General features: G+C 37.0%; 1 protein-coding gene across 5 annotated transcripts in view; it reads right to left on the reverse strand.

Annotated features, from left to right (window-relative positions):
* ANKRD12 (ankyrin repeat domain 12) overlaps positions 1 to 17,761 on the reverse strand; it is a 141,444-nt gene that overhangs the window by 21,389 nt on the left and 102,294 nt on the right. For all 5 annotated transcript variants that reach the window (XM_023587578.2, XM_058277372.1, XM_058277371.2 and 2 more), the window contains one exon: positions 3,619 to 8,327. In XM_023587578.2, the coding sequence (XP_023443346.2) occupies positions 3,619 to 8,327 (4,709 nt within the window). The remainder of the gene's footprint in view (positions 1 to 3,618; positions 8,328 to 17,761) is intronic.

A 17,761-nucleotide genomic window follows, 5' to 3' on the forward strand; every position in this document is an offset into this window, starting at 1 on the left:
TGTTTAATTTTTGGGAACTTGACTGTAGTTTTATTATTCTTTCCCTGTTTTCTTTTTTTTAAAAGATTTATTTATTTCTCATCCCTTCCACCACCCTCCCCCCACCCCCACTGTCTGCTCTCTGTGTCCATTCGCTGTGTGTTCTTCTGTGACCGCTTCTATCCTTATCAGCGGCACTGGGAATCTGTTTCTTTTTGTTGAGCCATCTTGTGTCAGCTCTCTGTGTGTGCAGCGCCATTCCTGGGCAGGCTGAACTTTCTTTTGTGCTGAGCAGCTCTCCTTATGGAGTGCACTCCTTGCGTATGAGGCTCCCCTACGTGGAGGACATCCCTGCATGGCACGGCACTCCTTGCACGCATCAGCACTGTGCATGGGTCAGCTCCACACGGGTCAAGGAAGCCCGGGGTTTGAACCTCAGACCTCCCATGTGGTAGGCGGATGCCCTATCCATTGGGCCAAGTCTGCTTCCCTATTATTCTTTCCTTGATACCCTCTAGAAAAATGGCAGATTCTGGTTAAATTAAGAGAAAAAGATCTGATGGAAGAATAAACTCTTAAATTAACTTTGGGGAGGTTTCACCACATTTGTTAAGTTTTATTACAACATACATGTGAGGAAAGGTTACTTTGATAAAATGAGTTAGCTGGCTTGGAGGAAATGGATAAAACCATATTGGAAAGTATGAAAATAATGAAGTATCAAAGTAATTGTTATTCTGGTCTTTGTTATTTGTTGAAACTAAATTTTGAATGGGTTTCAGTTCTGGAAACTCAAAAGCACAGCCTTTTATGAGCCAAAGGCAAGGATTCACGTATTGGTGTGAGCAAATAAATATGAACCTTAAAGTCACTCTGAGCTGAATATAATACTGGTAGCCCTCAAATTTGCATAGTGTTTTAAAAGTTTTAAATGAGCTTTGGCATATACTACTTCAATCTGCTTTGAGGTAGGGTGAGCCTTATTTATTGTTTTACTGATGTGGAAACTAAGGACTGGAGCAGCTAGGTGAATTATTCAAGATCACACAGCTAGTTTGTTGCAAAATCCGGACTTCAATTCACTCATGCTAACTGCAAATCTACTGCTCTTTGTTCTATATTGTGTTGTGTGCTTCTGTATGTTAGTAATTCTCATTAAAAAACAATACAGATAACAAAAAGCCTCCCACTACATCCAAAAATATTTCTCAGCTCTGCTTATGAAACAATTTGATAGAACTAAATTCTAATATAATAAAAAACATGTCCTCAGAATTGCTGCAAGGGAGCCAGTATTATATATCACTTCTGCAGGAATAAGAAAAGGTAATAGCAAATGTACAAATAATAAATACATTTATAAAAGATCTATTCTTTTTAAATCTACTCCTACTGCTGACTACTATTAGGTTAACATCTAAATCCCTGTCTTTTATGAAGGTTTAAAAGACACAAACTCAGGTATATTCTGTGGATGATGTGGGACTAAGAAACTGTTTCTCCCAATTTCTTAATCTTCTCTGAACTTGGTGACTGGTTGGTTTCTACTCCGGTGTCATCATTATGAATAGTTTTTTTTTTTTTTTTAAGGGAGTGAGGGGTAAATAATTTCTTTTAGTACACATTAAATTAAGTTTGAGTTGTGTAATGGATGCTGCTGTGATCAGACTTCCCTTTCTGGAATGAGGGATTCATCCTTCCACCTGCTGGGAATGTTGGTGGCTGACAGCTCTCTGGGGAGTCCCATTCCAGAATTTACCTTCAAGAAAGAGAGTTTGTACCTCCAAAGTTATTATGCTTCCTCCCTGAGGGCAGTCACTGTTGGAACTCAGCTAGTTCAACTTGCTCTGCCCAGTCTTGCTTCCCTCACACACTTGTAGGTGTCTTGTTCGTCACTGCACTTACTAATAAAGCTTTTTTTAAAATCCCCCCCCACCGTGGCTTTTGTGTGTGTGTGCTGTCTGCTCTCTGTGTCCATTCGCTGTATGTCTTCTGTCTGTATTTATTTCATTTCCCCTCCCCACTTGCGGCTTGCTTGCTGTCTCCTCTCTGTGTCTATTCACTGTGGCTCTTCTGTGTTCTCGCTGGTCTCCCTTCTTTTATTTATGTTGCGTCATCTTGCCGAGTTGGTGCCCTGTGGCGTCTGCGGACCGGGTGATGCTACGCAGCGAGCGGTCGAGCTTGCCTTCACAAGGAGGCCCCAGGATGCGAACGGAGGGCCTCCCATATGGTAGATAGCAGCTCATCTGATTGAGGCACAGCCACTTCCCTAATAAACCTCTTGCACACAAACCTCAGAACTTGTTTTCTAGCAAATCCCACCCATGACAAGGGCCTGAAGGACATTTAGGTGGTGATGCCCAGAAGGCACATCTATTTGCTTCTGGAGCTCAGTATAGACGATATGGTTCCATAAGGATTTAAAAAAAAAAAAAACGTGTTAGACAAGCTTCATTCAAGAATGAGTTATAGTGCTGTTGGCCATGAGTTCAATGTTAATGAATCAACAATATATATTATTAAACAAGGTGCCTTTATTTTTTTAGAGGGTACCGAGGATTGACTTGGGACCTCATACATGGGAAGCAGGTGCTCAATCACTGAGCTACATCCACTCCCATGTTTCCATAAGAATTTGTTGGGAGTACCTGGAACATGGAAGAGTACGGAAACCACAGAAATATATAAGGTCACATCTGGAGAGCACATGGAACAAACCAACGGAACTCAGATGCTTAAAGGATGGGTAGATAAGAGGAGACATCAAAAGAGATAGAAAAAAGATTAGTCATGAGGAAGGGAAAGTGGAAGAGCCCCATCATGGAAGACAAGGGAGGGAAGAATTTTAAGAACCAGGTGGTCATAAAGTCAACTGTGACAAAGATCAAACAGAAAAATGAAGAGAGGCCAATGAATCTAACAATTATGAGCTCACTGGTGACCTATGCTACTGCATAATGGTTAAAGAATGAACGTGAAGTGAGAAAAAGAAAATATCTGGCACAGACTATTCAGTGTAGCACTTAAGGAAGAGAAAGAAGGTGGTAGCTTCATAGATTGACACAGTCAAGGGATTTTTTCTTCTCTTTCCAGGATGGAAGAGACCAGATTATGTTTGGAGTGGTTGGGTAAAAGCCAATGGAGGGTGAAACTAAACAATATACTAATGAAAACAGCATTTTAGGAAAGGAAGGTACCAGAGAAGACTGGAGGAAACAGGATCAAAAGACATATTGAGGCGTTAGCTTTCAAAGAAGTAAAAATATACCTCCTTTGAGACAAAAGAAACAGCAGCTAAGGAAAAAGAAAATACTGTTGAGTAAGCCACACATAGCTGTCCAGTGGCAAAACATGGCTACTGAGTACCTGGAATATGGCTAGTCTCCATTGTGATGTATTCTAAACACATTGGATTTCAAAGTCTTAATAAAAAAAGACGGAAAAGATCTCACATTTTTTTATATTGATTGTATGTTGCAATATTTTGGATATATTGGGTTAAAATATAAAATTAACTTCATCTGTTTCTATCTTCATTTAAAAAGTGGCTACTAGAAAATCTACATTTACATATGAGGCTTACATTACATTTCTATTGGAGAGCACTTCAGACTATAACAAATGGAAGATGTTACTTACTGTGGGAATACAAATCTTGCTTAAGGGGTTTCCATCCAGGAGATATGATCCATTAAATGTCACATATTCATCGTAATACTGAGGTGCTTGAGGAATAACACTGCACAGTAATTTGCGTTTTTCTTCTATTTTTTTTCTTATGTGCAAGTATTCAAAATATGGGTTTGCTCTTTCTGAACTGTAGGGCTGAATCTCATCTAGTTTCAGAGAATCTACAATGGCTGCCAGAGATTGCTGAGTTTTCTCTTTTGCTTGTAGCAAAGAAGGATTCACTTGCACAGGCTGAGGAACACGTGACACTTTCCTTTTCCGTGGATGGTGAACTTGAGGATCATCATCTTCAGTTAGTCTTATTCTTCCCCTAGGAGACGAAAATTCACTGTCTTTTTCTGACAATAGTGTACAGCTCGCAAGAATCTGTTTGCTTTGATTTGCCATTGTATTTGCTCTGTTCCTAGTCACCCTTTGAGGAATCTGGTTTTCAGTTTTATCATCTTCAGCATTTTCTTCTATTTCTACTTTAACTACATGACCATATTTATGCATTTCTGGTTGAGCTGACTGCTGTGAATGGTTATCCAGATTTGACAAAGTGCTTTGTTGAGATTCATCATCTTCAATGGAAAGCAAACACTTTTCACTTTCAGGACAATGTTTTGGATTATCTTGTTCATTTAGGTTTCCTTTTGGTATCCCTGCATTCATTTCACATAAATCAGATTCATACTTATCATTCAAATGAGTTAAAACCAAACTCTCCAGTTCATTTTCTTTTTCATGTGAAATACCTTGGATATCAGTTTTATTTTCAATTTCATGACCATTGGAAGACTTATACATTACCTTGCTAAATGCATAATGTGCATTCAGCTGGGAAGAGGCATCATTTCCATTAAAATCCTTTTCTAATGGTAGTTCAGGTGAAGTATTAGCCTTCTCAAAATTTGGTGATGCTTCTTGAATGGTGCTTTCAGAATACTCTGAGACAAAGGCATCTGTTTTTTGAATATCTGCTGGGGCAAAACTATTTTCCAAGTCTTTTGCTGATTCATTATCAGTATCTGAAACAGAAGTGATCATGTGAACTGAACTTTTTTGTTGTAAAACACCCAGCTCTTGATTGGCAATATATGACAAAGACATATGTTTAGAAATGGATTCAGCATCTGAAAGTGATTGGCTTTGAAAAGAACAAGGTTGTTGTGAAGGCATAAAACATGCTGGATCCTGAGCGGATGAATTTCCTGGCAATTCAGACTGGTGCAGAGACAAAAGTTCAGTATTCTGCTCTTTCAATTTTTTGCTTTCCGAAGTACAAAAGTCCTGACAAGAGGAATCTTGATCAGGTATACTAGAATTTGGGCAGATAAAGTCATTTGTGCTTAATGACTCCAGTCTATCAATAGGACCCTCCCATGATTTATTTTGGATCACACCAACCTGATGAGATGGCTCAAAATGTATAGGACTTTCCATTAGAGTATTTATTGGAGCAGTACTTTTGATAACATTTATATCAGCTGAATTGTATTTGCTGTTTACAGATGTAGTTGGAGAGGCTGCAAAACTGGAATGCATGTTAGACATATTTGAAAGGTCTCTTTCAGGTACATTTGAGGAGACTTCAGGTTTGGGAGAAGGACATATAACTCTGGGCACAGCTAACAAGCTACCTTGATTGCTTTCTTCTGATATTGTTTGGAATTGTTTTGTATGTTCACAAACGAGAGACGGCATGCTACATCTTCGAATTTCTACAGTAGGCCTACCCTCATTTATAATTAGTTTAACGTCTTCTACAGAAGATGACCTGAGATGGGATGCTGGTAGTCTGTTTGCATATGGTGGTTTAATCCGCTCTGGCAGTTCAGCCAGGCTATCCAACTCCCTTTCATGAAGGGCAGGAGATTTGGCAATTGGCAGAAAAGGTGACTGGGAAAAAGACATTTGGGAATCAGAACCCTCTAACATAAAGTCAGAGTCATATTCAATGGGAGGCCTTGGGGTTGTCACTGTGGTATGGCAGGAATCTTCTGAGCTAGCAACCGAAATCATGGATACAGATCTAGAGCTGAGCCCCAGCTTTTCACTTTCTGATCTAGGAGACCTGTTTAAGCTATTATCTGAAATAAAGGATGACTTCCCTAAATTCATTATATTTTTGGTGTCAACAGATTGTGATCTATTACCTACAGCATCTTTAGATTGTTTCTCCTTATTGTAAGAATCAGTCAACTCTGAACTCTTTGATCTAATAGGTTCTTTATTTCTGGATTCTGCTAGTATATGCTTTGTTTTTTCTTTATCTTTTACTTTAGGATCTAAACAATTACGGTTTCTCAACCGTTCCTTTTCTTTTTGTTTAATTTTTTCCTTATGCTTTTTGTGCCACTGTTCTATTTCTAGGTCTTTAAGGCTTAGCATTCTTTCAAAACTTGTCTGCATTAAATCATCATTCACTAACCTCTTTTCTTTAGGTCGAGTATCTTTTGATGCTGGTGATGATTTAGGTTTGGGCTTATCTGCTTCAGATTTTAATTTGAGTAAACTATTTAGTTGAATTTTATCCTTATGCTTGTCTCGTTCTTTATATCTGTCTATATCTTTATCTTTTTTATCTTTTTCTTTTCCATCTGGAGTTTTCAAAGGTTCATCTTTTGTTTTTTCTTTAAAGGAAAAAAATTTTTCATGTTGTGCTTTACTACTATCTGCTATACTTGACTTTTTCTCTTCCTGTAAGTGTTTGGAGTTAGTTATATTTATACTTTCCTTATCTCTAGATTTTTCCTTTTTATCTACCTCCCTGTCTTTTTCTTTATTTTTGCCTTTTTCTGATTTTGTATATTCACTATTATCTGATTGTTTAGTTTTTTTCTCCATCAAGTATTTTTCTTTGCTTTCTGCTAAATGCCTCTCTTTTTCAGGTTTTTCTTTGTCATGTTTTCTATCAATCTTTTCTCTATTCTTCTCTCTGTCATCTGTTTTTTTAAGAATAGTAATGTTTTTAATTTTCTCTCCTTCTTTATGGCATTTCTCTGGGTGATGTGAATATAGCTTGTCCTTTTCTTTTATTCTATCGACAGATTCATTAAGATCTAATTTATCTTTCTCTGACTTATGATCTTGTTTCATTTTTTTTTCTTTTTCAGAATTTTTTCTATCTATTTTCTCAGTGTCCTTTTCTTTAGTTTGGAATCTTTTCTCAGATTTTTCCTTATTTTCTCTTATATGCTTTTCTTGCTTTTCAATATCTATTTCTTTTTCCATATATTCCTCCTTGGCACTTACACCCAAAGAGCTGAGTTCTGTTTCTTTATCTGTTGGTACATTTTCTCTTTCTTCTTTTAAATCTTTTATTTTTTCCTCCTTCAAAGATTTCTCATTTTCTTTTTTAATCTTTTCCCGTTCTTCTTTAAAATTCCTCTCTTTTGAGATATGCTTCTCCTTGGTTAATTTATCATCTTTTATGTGTTTTTCCAACCTTGATTTTTTTTCTAAGGTTAGGGACTCATGTTCCATATTTAAAAATAGATCTTCAGTTTCATCACTTTTAAAAAAATTCTCTTTCCAAAATTCTCTATCAAATTCTACACTCCTCTGAAGCTCTTTGGCACCATCCTTATTTTTGTATTTTTCCTTTTCACCTTCAAATTCTTTTTTATGCTTTTCTTTTTCTCTTTCTCTATGTTTCAATTTATGTTTTTTTAAAGTTTTACCCTCTTTATCTATTTTTTTTAGTGTGCAATCTGAATTTTCAAAAGTTGGACTATGATCTTCATCCTTTATTTTGGCAATTGATTTTTCACCAAATTCTAAGTGGAAATCTTTCTGATGTTTGCTTTTTTCTTTATGTTTACAAGATTTTACACTTGAACTTTCTGGCAAGAATTCAGGTTCTGTGTTATCATAACGAACAAGATCAGCCTGTAATGACATTTCAGAACTTCCTGGTGATAAACATGTTTTAGTATGTTCTTGTTTTAGTGGTGTTGACTGCTTTTCACTTAATCCACAAGAATGTTTTGGAGATTTACCAGTGGAAATATGAAATAAATGTAATGAAGTATCATCTTTCGGGCTAAAAGATTTCCTAAAATTCCCCTCTTCTCTGGACTTCTCTGAGCAATCTAATGCAGTATTAACCATCAAGTTTGTTATTCTAGTATTTTCCTTTCCTTCTTTTTCTTGCTTCAGTTCTTGGTTCTCTTTGTTTTTGTTTTGGTTCTTTAATTTTCTTTTAACTTTGCCTTTTTGTTTGTGTTCATTTGAAACTACATATTCCTTTTTGGTTTGTAGATCAGAATTTGATGTTTCAGGGACAGAACATGAAGTAGAAATCTTTTTGTTCTGAAGAATTTCTTCATCTGAACTTTCAGAACTTGAGTACAAAACCCTAGATGGCTTCTGTTTTTTACCTTTAAATGTTTTAGGATAGAAAGCTTTTTCCTGTTTTGAAAAAATACTATTTTTTTCTACTTCAGAGTCATTCTCTTTTCGTAGTTCTTTCCTAAGAATATGCCTATCATCAATCATTTTATTTACTTCGTCATCATCATCATCTTTGAACTCATACTCATCAAGGGCAGATGGAAGAGGTGCTTTACTGGGAATTATTTGTTTACTTTCACAGATGAGAGAGTCTTTCTCCGTTTCAGAGTCAATATTTTCATCCACACTGGAAGGATTTACAGACCGCGCCTCTTCAGAATCTAGAATAAGAAAAAAAAATGTTATTGGCCAAAAAGAAACTTAGTAGGAAAAAAGAATGAGAGAAAACCATAACATACAGAATAAATATTTCAAAAAATTCATAAATAAATAAATTTAGATTTGTATGTAAATAATGCAACAGAAATATGTAAGAATTCTGCTACCATTTGTGTTAACAGCTTTATAAAGAATCTGCTTTAGGATGAGGTCCTTTTGACACTTCTGAAACACAAAATACACTGAATTCACCATGTGTGTGTGTATAAAGCACATAATATAAAAATGTGTAATACAGAATAGGGGGCCCATAACAAAGGGTCTGAATTCAGGGGAAACATTAGCTACTAAAGTATTATGTAAAATTTTGCATAAATGTGCTTTTTTCTGGAGAGAGAACATTTAAATCAGATTCTTTGGGAAAAAAGCTGCTCTTTTCCTCGGATTTCTTATCTGCAATTTTTAAAAATTGATACTAATATATACTTAAGTACATTAGAAGAAATAATGCACTTGATTCCGTTTTTAAAGTACATGAAAATTTAGTTTTATTACATTGCATCCAGGTATAGCTATTGCTACATTCTATTTTATTACATCTTTTCTAACAAAAAGAAGCCAGATTGAAGTGTTTTTCCTAGCTTAAATGCTTAACTGAAAAGAAAGCCCAGGTCTCTAAACAAGTGAAAAGGAAACTGAACTAGGGAAACGGACTTGGGGGGCATCCGTCTACCACATGGGAGGTCCTCGGTTCAAATCCTGGGCCTCCTTGACCTGTGTGGAGCTGGCCCATGAGCAATGCTGATGCACGCAAGGAGTGTCATGCCACGTGGGGGTGTACTCCGTGTCGGGGAGCTCCACGTACAGGGGGTGCTCCCCGTAGGGGGAGCCGCCCAGCGCGAAGGAGCATGCAGCCTGCCTAAGAGTGGCGCCACCTGCGCGGAGAGCTGACGCCAACAGGGAGAAACACAGATTCCCGTGCCGCTGGCAACAACAGGAGCGAATGGGGAAGAGGACGCAGCGAATGGACACAGAGAACAGACAACTGGGGCGGGGGTGGGGAGAAGGGGAGAGAAATAAATAAATCTTTAAAAAAAAACAAAACTGAATTCATTACGAAAATGATGCTCTGTTTTGGAGAAGATGTGGTAATATTCTTAAAAAACAACAGAATTAATTTCCAATGAATGATACAATTATTCTGACAGGATAAAAACGTTTGCGTTGTAACTGCTTATACATATTTGAAAATGTTTTCAATTTGCTGTTACCAATATTGCAATACACAGTATCAAACTACAGAACTTTATGCTGCCAAAAAGAACACCTATCTTGGGAGCAGTGTTTATTCTGGCCCTTGATGAAAAGAATCACATACATACCTAAAAAGTAGATGCTATTTCTCTCTTGTTAACTCCTTATAATTTGGTTCTGAAGATTTTCTATGGTTGCAGTTTTCAAGGATTTTATTCTTTTTGGGTTACATGTAACTATTTCTATTTATGCTGTTTCTCATTAGATAATTAGTCTTATGGGAAATTGGGAACTGTTTCTTCCTTTGTATATCCCACAACACCTCAATACAATGTTCTAGGTTTAGAAAAAGTTTTCAATAAATATAAAGAAAGCGCCACCAGGCACATAGTGCCCAAAAAGGGGGCCAGCCATGACATACTGGACCACGAGAGTCAGAAAGGCCCTTTTTGGGCCTGCTTACCGCCATCTTCTTTATCCTTTCAGTGGGACCGTGTATCCTCAAAATTCTAATTAAGTTTCATTTCTTACAGATTCAATGCCTTATTAATCATGCAGGGGTTTCATCCAGTTCCAACCAGAGTGCTGGACCAGTCTCCCCTCAACAACAACAGAATAGCCAGTGAGGTTTACACCCTGTCGGGCAGGGACTACTGCCCTAACCAGCAAGAAGTAACTACAGAAGAATGACCATTGCCCCTCATCACCCCCTTAAGAATAAGGGTGTGGACTATCTGAGAGGGGAAGTTGAGGCAGGTTAGTACAAAGAAACGAGGAGAAGATGAGCCACAACATGGCTGACAGACACCATGGCCGCAAGACCCTGCCTTGAGGTTCCAGTTGGGACTCTTTCTCAGACTTAGGGGAGGCCAGGGATATTCACCATTGGACCCCACTATTGGTGGGGTAATCAATAACAGCTGGGGCCCCTTCCCTCAGCATTAGCACGACAGGAATAATCAATAGCTTAAAAGGTGACCACACAAGCCAAGTCTTGCTCTCTCTGCCTGGAGGAGCCCGCATAAAATCTCGGTGCGTATTTCATTCTCTCCCATTTCTCAGCAAAGTCTGTTCTTTCCCCCCACTCCCCAGTAAGTTCTTTTTATTGACCTAAAAAAAAAAAAAGGTAGTGCTGAATCTGAGGGATAAAAAATGCATAGGAGACATATGAGAATGTTTTTTCCTGAATGATAACAAATATATAATACTAATATAGGGTGTTAATAATTGGGTGGGTAGAGTGAAAAACACCAAATATAAAATGTGGTCTACAGTTAGTAGTAATATTTTGATGATGCTCTTTCATAGTTTGTAACAAATGTTTCGCAACAATGCAAGGCATTGGTGGTAGGGAGATATATGGGAGCCCTGTATGATGATATGTATGTTTATTTTATAAATTCACATATTTTACTATACAGTTATTGTTTATGTATGTTCATGTATGAATGATATACTTAAATAAACTTTTATTTAAAAAAAGAATGTACAGGTATTTCAGGCAAGATTTAAGGGCATGAAAATAACTATTATACAAAAAAAGCAGCTCAAATCATAGCACGTATACAATTTCGTATTTGCTTTTTTATCATTTAATAGATTATGGACATTTTTCTTTGAGGTTACATTTTCTTAATCACTATTTCTAATGGCTGCATGTCACATTGAATTATTATGTAACATTCAAACTGATTTTTCTCCTGAGGGGACACTAGAGTTTCTTCTAATGACTTGATATTACAGATGTATTACTATTATCATCAGATAAAAATTTAAAAAGTTTGCTAATTTCATAGGCATAAAATGGTATCACTATTTTGATTTTTTGATTACTGAACTGGTATAGCCCATTTTTCTATGTAGCTCCTTCCATGTAATGTCACTTTATTAATACATTATACGTATACCCTTAGAATATTTTTCGCTCAACAGCTCCATCATAGTGCTTACCATTTTTGAATATGCACATTAAGGGTTTAAATGCAAATTATTTTAAGGGTGTCATACAAATATGCATATTCTGAGAGGCATGGGTTTGTGTTCCAGATTCATTAGGTGAAGGAAGGTAATTAAGCAATATTCTCCAATGCAGATGTCTTTTTTCCCCTAACTGCTCATTTTTCAAAAAAATCATAAAGGGGATAAAAGTAAATACTAAAATAACTAAGTAAGTTAGCATTATGATAAAGCCAATGATGAGAATTTGGAAATCATCACAAGTGAAGGATCACTTATCAAGTTCATTCTGCAAACAAGGTTGTACCACTGTCATCTGCAATGGCCTTCATTACTCTCCGAGTCTGGTCTGTGGACGTTCAGGAAAAACCACTCTGCTCAATTATGACATTCCAAGAGTAGACAAGGCCAAAAGTAAAATTACTTTTCTGCTCTAAGTATTCCCAACCTTTCTGATCTACTATGACAACCCAGAACAACCTAGTCCTGGAATTCTAGTAAGGAGGAACTAAAAAATTTTCGTCTTTTGTAAAATGATTGTTATAGTGAGAAAATCACTGAAAATCTCCAAATCCTAAAATTTCTGTAGTAAAAAATGGCCAAGGCTATGATTATACCAAGTTATTTCCAACTTTATTCTAAATTATTAAATCTCTAGTGTTCATTTCTTCACTAAATTTGAGTATTTTAAAAATCATAGAAAACTACTTCCGTCAAAATGTTCCTTTAAAATTTTCTAATGTGTATTTCTCAATTTATTCTCTACAATCTTTTTTGAGACCCAAGACAGGAAAATGTGACATAAAAAGGTTAAGCAATCACAAAACATTTCATTAAATTTTCCTTGAAAGCATTTTCCCTTTGTGAAAAATGCAAAATAATTAAATGACACTCTACTGATTAAAAACACTTCACAGGCGGTGGACTTGGCCCAGTAGTTAGGGCGTCTGTCTGCTACATGGGAGGTCCGCGGTTCAAACCTGGGCCTCCTTGACCTATGTGGAGCTGGCCCATGCGCAGTGCTGATGAGGTCAAGGAGTTCCCTGCCACGCAGGGGTGCCCCTGCGTAGGGGAGCCCCACACGCAAGGAGTGCGCCCCATAAGGAGAGCCGCCCAGTGTGAAAGAAAGTGCAGCCTGCCCAGAAACAGTGCCGCACACACAGAGAGCTGACACAACAAGATGATGTAACAAAAAGAAACACAGATTCCCGTGGGGCTAACAACAACAGAAGTGGACAAAGATGATGCAGCAAATGGACACAGAGAACAGACAACCGGGGTGGGGGGGGGGGGGGGGAAGGGAGAGAAATAAATAAATCTTAAAAAAACAAAAAACAAAAAAACAAAATCACTTCATAAATTTGAAAGTTGCTCTTAAACATCTCAAGGTTCTTTCAGATAACTGCAGCTAAGACTACTGATTTTTTAAAAAATTTATTGAGGTATATCGCTCATACATAAACAATAAGTCTATAATAATAGTTATGAACTTAAAAAACAAACATTTATAACATTATACAGGACTCTCAAAACTCACACTACCACCGATAACGCTGTTAAACCTTTTTAACTAATCATTAAAGAGTACCGTCAAAATATTACGACTAACCAAGGTATTTATTCACCAACAGACCCTATTATCTTTATATCATTTATATATGAACATGCATAAACAATTAAGTGTATAGTAAAAGTTGTGAACTTATAAACAAACATGTATAGCATCATACAGGGGTCCCATACATCAACCCTCCACCAACACCTTGCATTGTCGTGAGACATATTTGTTACAAATTATGAAAGAATATTGTCAAAATCTTACTACTATGAAATAATCCTTATCTTACATTTGGTGCGTTTTTCCCCCAACCCACCCTATTATTATTTTTTAAATGTATTGTTTTATAACAGAATTTGTAAACTTATAAAACAATCTTGCACATGTGCAGAATTCCCAAACAATACCCCTCCATCAATACATCATACTGTGGTGGAATATTTGCTACAGTTAAGATAATATCATCTCATTGTTACCATGTCCATAGTGTTCATGTGGCTCATGTTTTCCATAACACCTCATTATCAGGACAGTAAATCTTTGGCATAGATGCAAGAATATCATATTATTACTGCTAACCACAGTCCACAGGCCTCTCCAGCTGTATTTTTCCCATGCGTCTCCACATTTCCAACATCCTGCAGTAGTGATGTACATTTGCTCTAGCTCACAAAGGACACTTTTGTAAAGGTACTTTCAGGTATTTGCAACTAAGATTAGTGATATTTTAAAAATAGCTCTGTTATTGGAGATCTCTATCATCCTTAGGCTTCACTTTTTTCCTTCTGAGCCTACCATAAATTTCCATCTTTTTTTTATGCTATTCAAATGGAGCAGCAGTCAAACAGTGCCATCTCCCTTGCATGCACCATCATCCCATCTTTGGAAGATCTTTTACAACTATAAAGTAGGCTACTAGAACAACAGGCATAAAGTATTTGCTGATGCTTTAAGAGAAGGAGTCTTATTTTTTTGTGTGGCTTAAAGTCTCAGACACTAAAATTTCAGTTCCATAGTAATGTAAACTTTAACACAGAGACAGTTTTATATGAAAAAATATTTGTTGAAGTGTCTTTATGGTTCTGTATTTGTTTACAAATTAAATTCTTACAAAACTGAAAAAAAGTATATAAAGGAAATCTCTCCTCCAAAATAACCAGCAGAGAAGAGTTTTGACTTCTCATGCTGGCCTGTGACAAAGCAATTACATTTCACAAGCCTAATAAGAAAGCAACAGATGGTGGATTTAAAAACAATTGTTTGAAATATGTGTGTATACCAAGAAGCCAAAGGATGGATAATGCCAGTTATTAAGCTATTGTCTCTTGGCTCTGAACCCACCATTCTGTATTTAGCTTTGGGATACTGAGGCTTACACCCTGAAAACCACATTTCTGCTTTGCTAGTAAGCCCTAGCCAGTACTGGGTACTGGAGGGTGATGGCAGGGATAAGGGATGAGGGAACTTGCTCCTTCCTTAGTCTTCTGTGGATTTCCTGTTGCTCGGCAGTAGCTGAGCCTGGTTCTCAGTTTTTCCTGAGCCAGTCTCAAACTGCTAGAGCCCCCTCTTTGGAGGTCTGGGTCCCAACCAGTCTCATGGAGTTTCTCCTCCATGCTCCCAGTAGCAGTCAAGCAGCATCCTCTCTGCAGAGGTCTGAGTGTCTGCAATGTGGGTCTCCTCCTCTAAACTTCTAAGTTTTAGTAAGTCTAGGAGCAGCTTTCTGTAATTGCTAACTCTGTAAAAACGTCCATGTTTTCTCTTGTTTTGCTTCTTCAGTTACCTAGTTAATAATCCTTTATAAAATTGTTTCTCTATTCAAATAAATGGTGTGGTTTCTGTTTCTTGACTAGACCCAAACTGATCTAGTTCTCCCTCTCTATGCAAGAATCCTCCCACCACAGTTCTCCTGGAACCTTCTCTACAAGGCCTTTACAGGTAAACTTATGCACGCCCACAATTTTTACCACTACCTATGTAAGACAACTTTTAATCAAGCAATATGAAATGTAATAAAAAGAGTTTTGTACATGCCTTTGTAAGTATGCACTCATCACCTGTAGTACTTTACCAATCTCTCCTCTAGAGTGTCAGTTTTTAGAGGACAGGGACCATGTCTAATCATCCGTGTGTCCCTAGTAACTAATACAGCACCTGCCATTAAGTGGGTGCCCAATAAAAGCATAAATTTTTAAAAAATTGTTTGAATTATATTAATAATTACTATTAATGCCCAATATGGATGATGGTAAAAACTAAATATATCATGACACTAAACTTAATGACTTTATCTTATCATCAAGTCCAGGTCTCTACCTCCCAATTCTGAGACCCAAATCCACTAACTGGAAACTTCTTGGGCTCCTCTCAACCACATTAAACTCAAATTGAAAACATTTAACTCATTCTTTTCTTTCCAGAACTGCTTCCTCTTGCTGCTTAACCATAATCCCTATCTGACATCATCAATCCAGTTACTCCTACTTAAAAAGCTCTAAGCCACTTTCAACTCTCTCAATTCCTCAATTTCTAAGTTAACTGTTCAGAATTCTAATTTCTGGAATATCTCTTAAATCCATCTTTTTTCTACTCCTATTGCCACTGTCTCAGATCAGGTTCCCGTCGCTTCTTGCTTAGATCAACAGATTAATTACCTGAAATGACAATGTGGCCAGCACTACAGATCTTACGTCTCTTCGGTTTACCTGAGGGCTCCCAAAGATGGTATCAACACTTAAAAAATTGGTCCACCATCTCCACTATTTCCTAGGCAAATAATATTTGATCTTCACAACAGCTGTATGCGACACATTATCATCTCCATTTAACAGATAAGGAAACAGATTCAGAGCCCTTAAGTGCTTGTCCAAGGTCCCGTCAAAATTAAGGGATGTAGCCTAAGGTGTTTTGTCTGCTTCAGTAGTGTTCTACACTGCATTTTGTCTTCCATTCCTCCTTGCTACACACAAATTAGTCATACTGGTATACCATATCCTCTTCCCCAAACATCCATGCCTATTTAAAATTGTGGGTTCTGATCAGTTGTTCTTTATTTTCCATCTGCTTAACTAGGAGATATTTTAGATCAGTGGTGAAGGAGAGTGATGGCTCATGAATTTACATTAGGAAGGGCTTAGGGGTAGAATGTAATCTCTTGTGGGGAAGATGTTAGGGATGGGACTTGTGTTGAGGATGTTGTTTGTGTTGGTGTTTACTTAAGCTGTATCTTTATCTGCAGTGGATGGGAAAGAGATAAAGTCAACCTTTCAGTCACACCTTGGGAACACCTCCAGTTTAGAACCATTCCAGGGAAGCGGATATGACTCAAGCAATTGAGTTCCCACCTACCACATGGGAGGTCCCAGGTTTGATTCCCAGTGACTCCTGGAGAAGATGAGCAATGCAGTGAGTTGACACAGCAAGTGATGCAACAATATAACACAACAAGAAGACACAAAGAGGGAAGACAATGAGAGACGCAACGAAGCAGGGAACTGAGGTGGCTCACACACCAGAGTTCCCAGGTTCGGTACCCAGTGCCTCCTAAAGAGAAGACAAGACACAGAAAACAGGCAGCGAGCACAAACGAGATGGGGGAGGGGAATAAATAAATCTTTAAAAAAGAAAAAAAAAACATTCCAAAAGGAGTAAATTTTTTTTCCTTCTTGTTATTCCAATCATTAGATATAGGAGGTCCAAGATCATCCATTTCCCAGAAAAGGCAAGGGGGCAAAGGAAAGGTTATCTGCTCCATAATACATGTCCAATGCATTCTACCTACTCTAGAGCAATAAGTGATTTTAAAAATATTTATATACATATATGCATACATACATATTTATATGTTTATACATACCCACAATTACCTTCCTGTAAGCCCATTAAAAGTATACCACCTTAATTAACCTTGTACCTGCATACATATAGCATCCAGAAAATGAACTTAGGGATCTTTGGGGGAGAATAACACCTGCTAAGGCAGCTTTAATTTTCTGCTACTGTTTTCCACATTATTCAATGAATACTTCAAATATAAGTGTGTCTTATACTTAGTGACTTCATAATGCCTAGTATATAGTAGGCCCTTAATACTGACTAAATGTACCAATAAGGAGTTTTATAACCATAATAAGCCAATAAGAAATCAAATTTAATTTTGGTTGGATGGCAGGAAGGGTTAAAAACATCAAATACAAAATTTTCCCACTTAACAATTTTATATATTGTACTGGTAAAAACTAATGATGCCACTAACTACTGTCTAGCTAATTCACTGTTTCCTCCAAACTTGGCAATTTGAAAAGGTGACAAAACTTTCATTCACATGCCATTAGATTCCTTATCATCTGCCAGGTGAAGCATGTATCTGTTACTTAATTTGCCTAACAATCAATCCTTAGCTTTCATATACCCTGCCCTTTCATATATTATGCACTTGATACACCTATCTTCCTATATTGAGCTCATACTTTTATGCACCAGCTGCTGGACATTTTTCAGTCAGCCAAAAGTTTATTTCTAAACAATAGCACTATTTTACATAGTGGTGTTTGTGTAATATTTTAAATATTAATGCAATGTGTTTCTACTTTATGTAAATGGAAAAATTGTTGATACTATTAATAATATAATTAAAGAGAAATTGTTAGATGTGATAAAAGTGGCAAATCT

Source organism: Dasypus novemcinctus, chromosome 16, assembly GCF_030445035.2.
Source record: "Dasypus novemcinctus isolate mDasNov1 chromosome 16, mDasNov1.1.hap2, whole genome shotgun sequence".
In the NCBI taxonomy this organism is placed as follows: domain Eukaryota; kingdom Metazoa; phylum Chordata; class Mammalia; order Cingulata; family Dasypodidae; genus Dasypus; species Dasypus novemcinctus.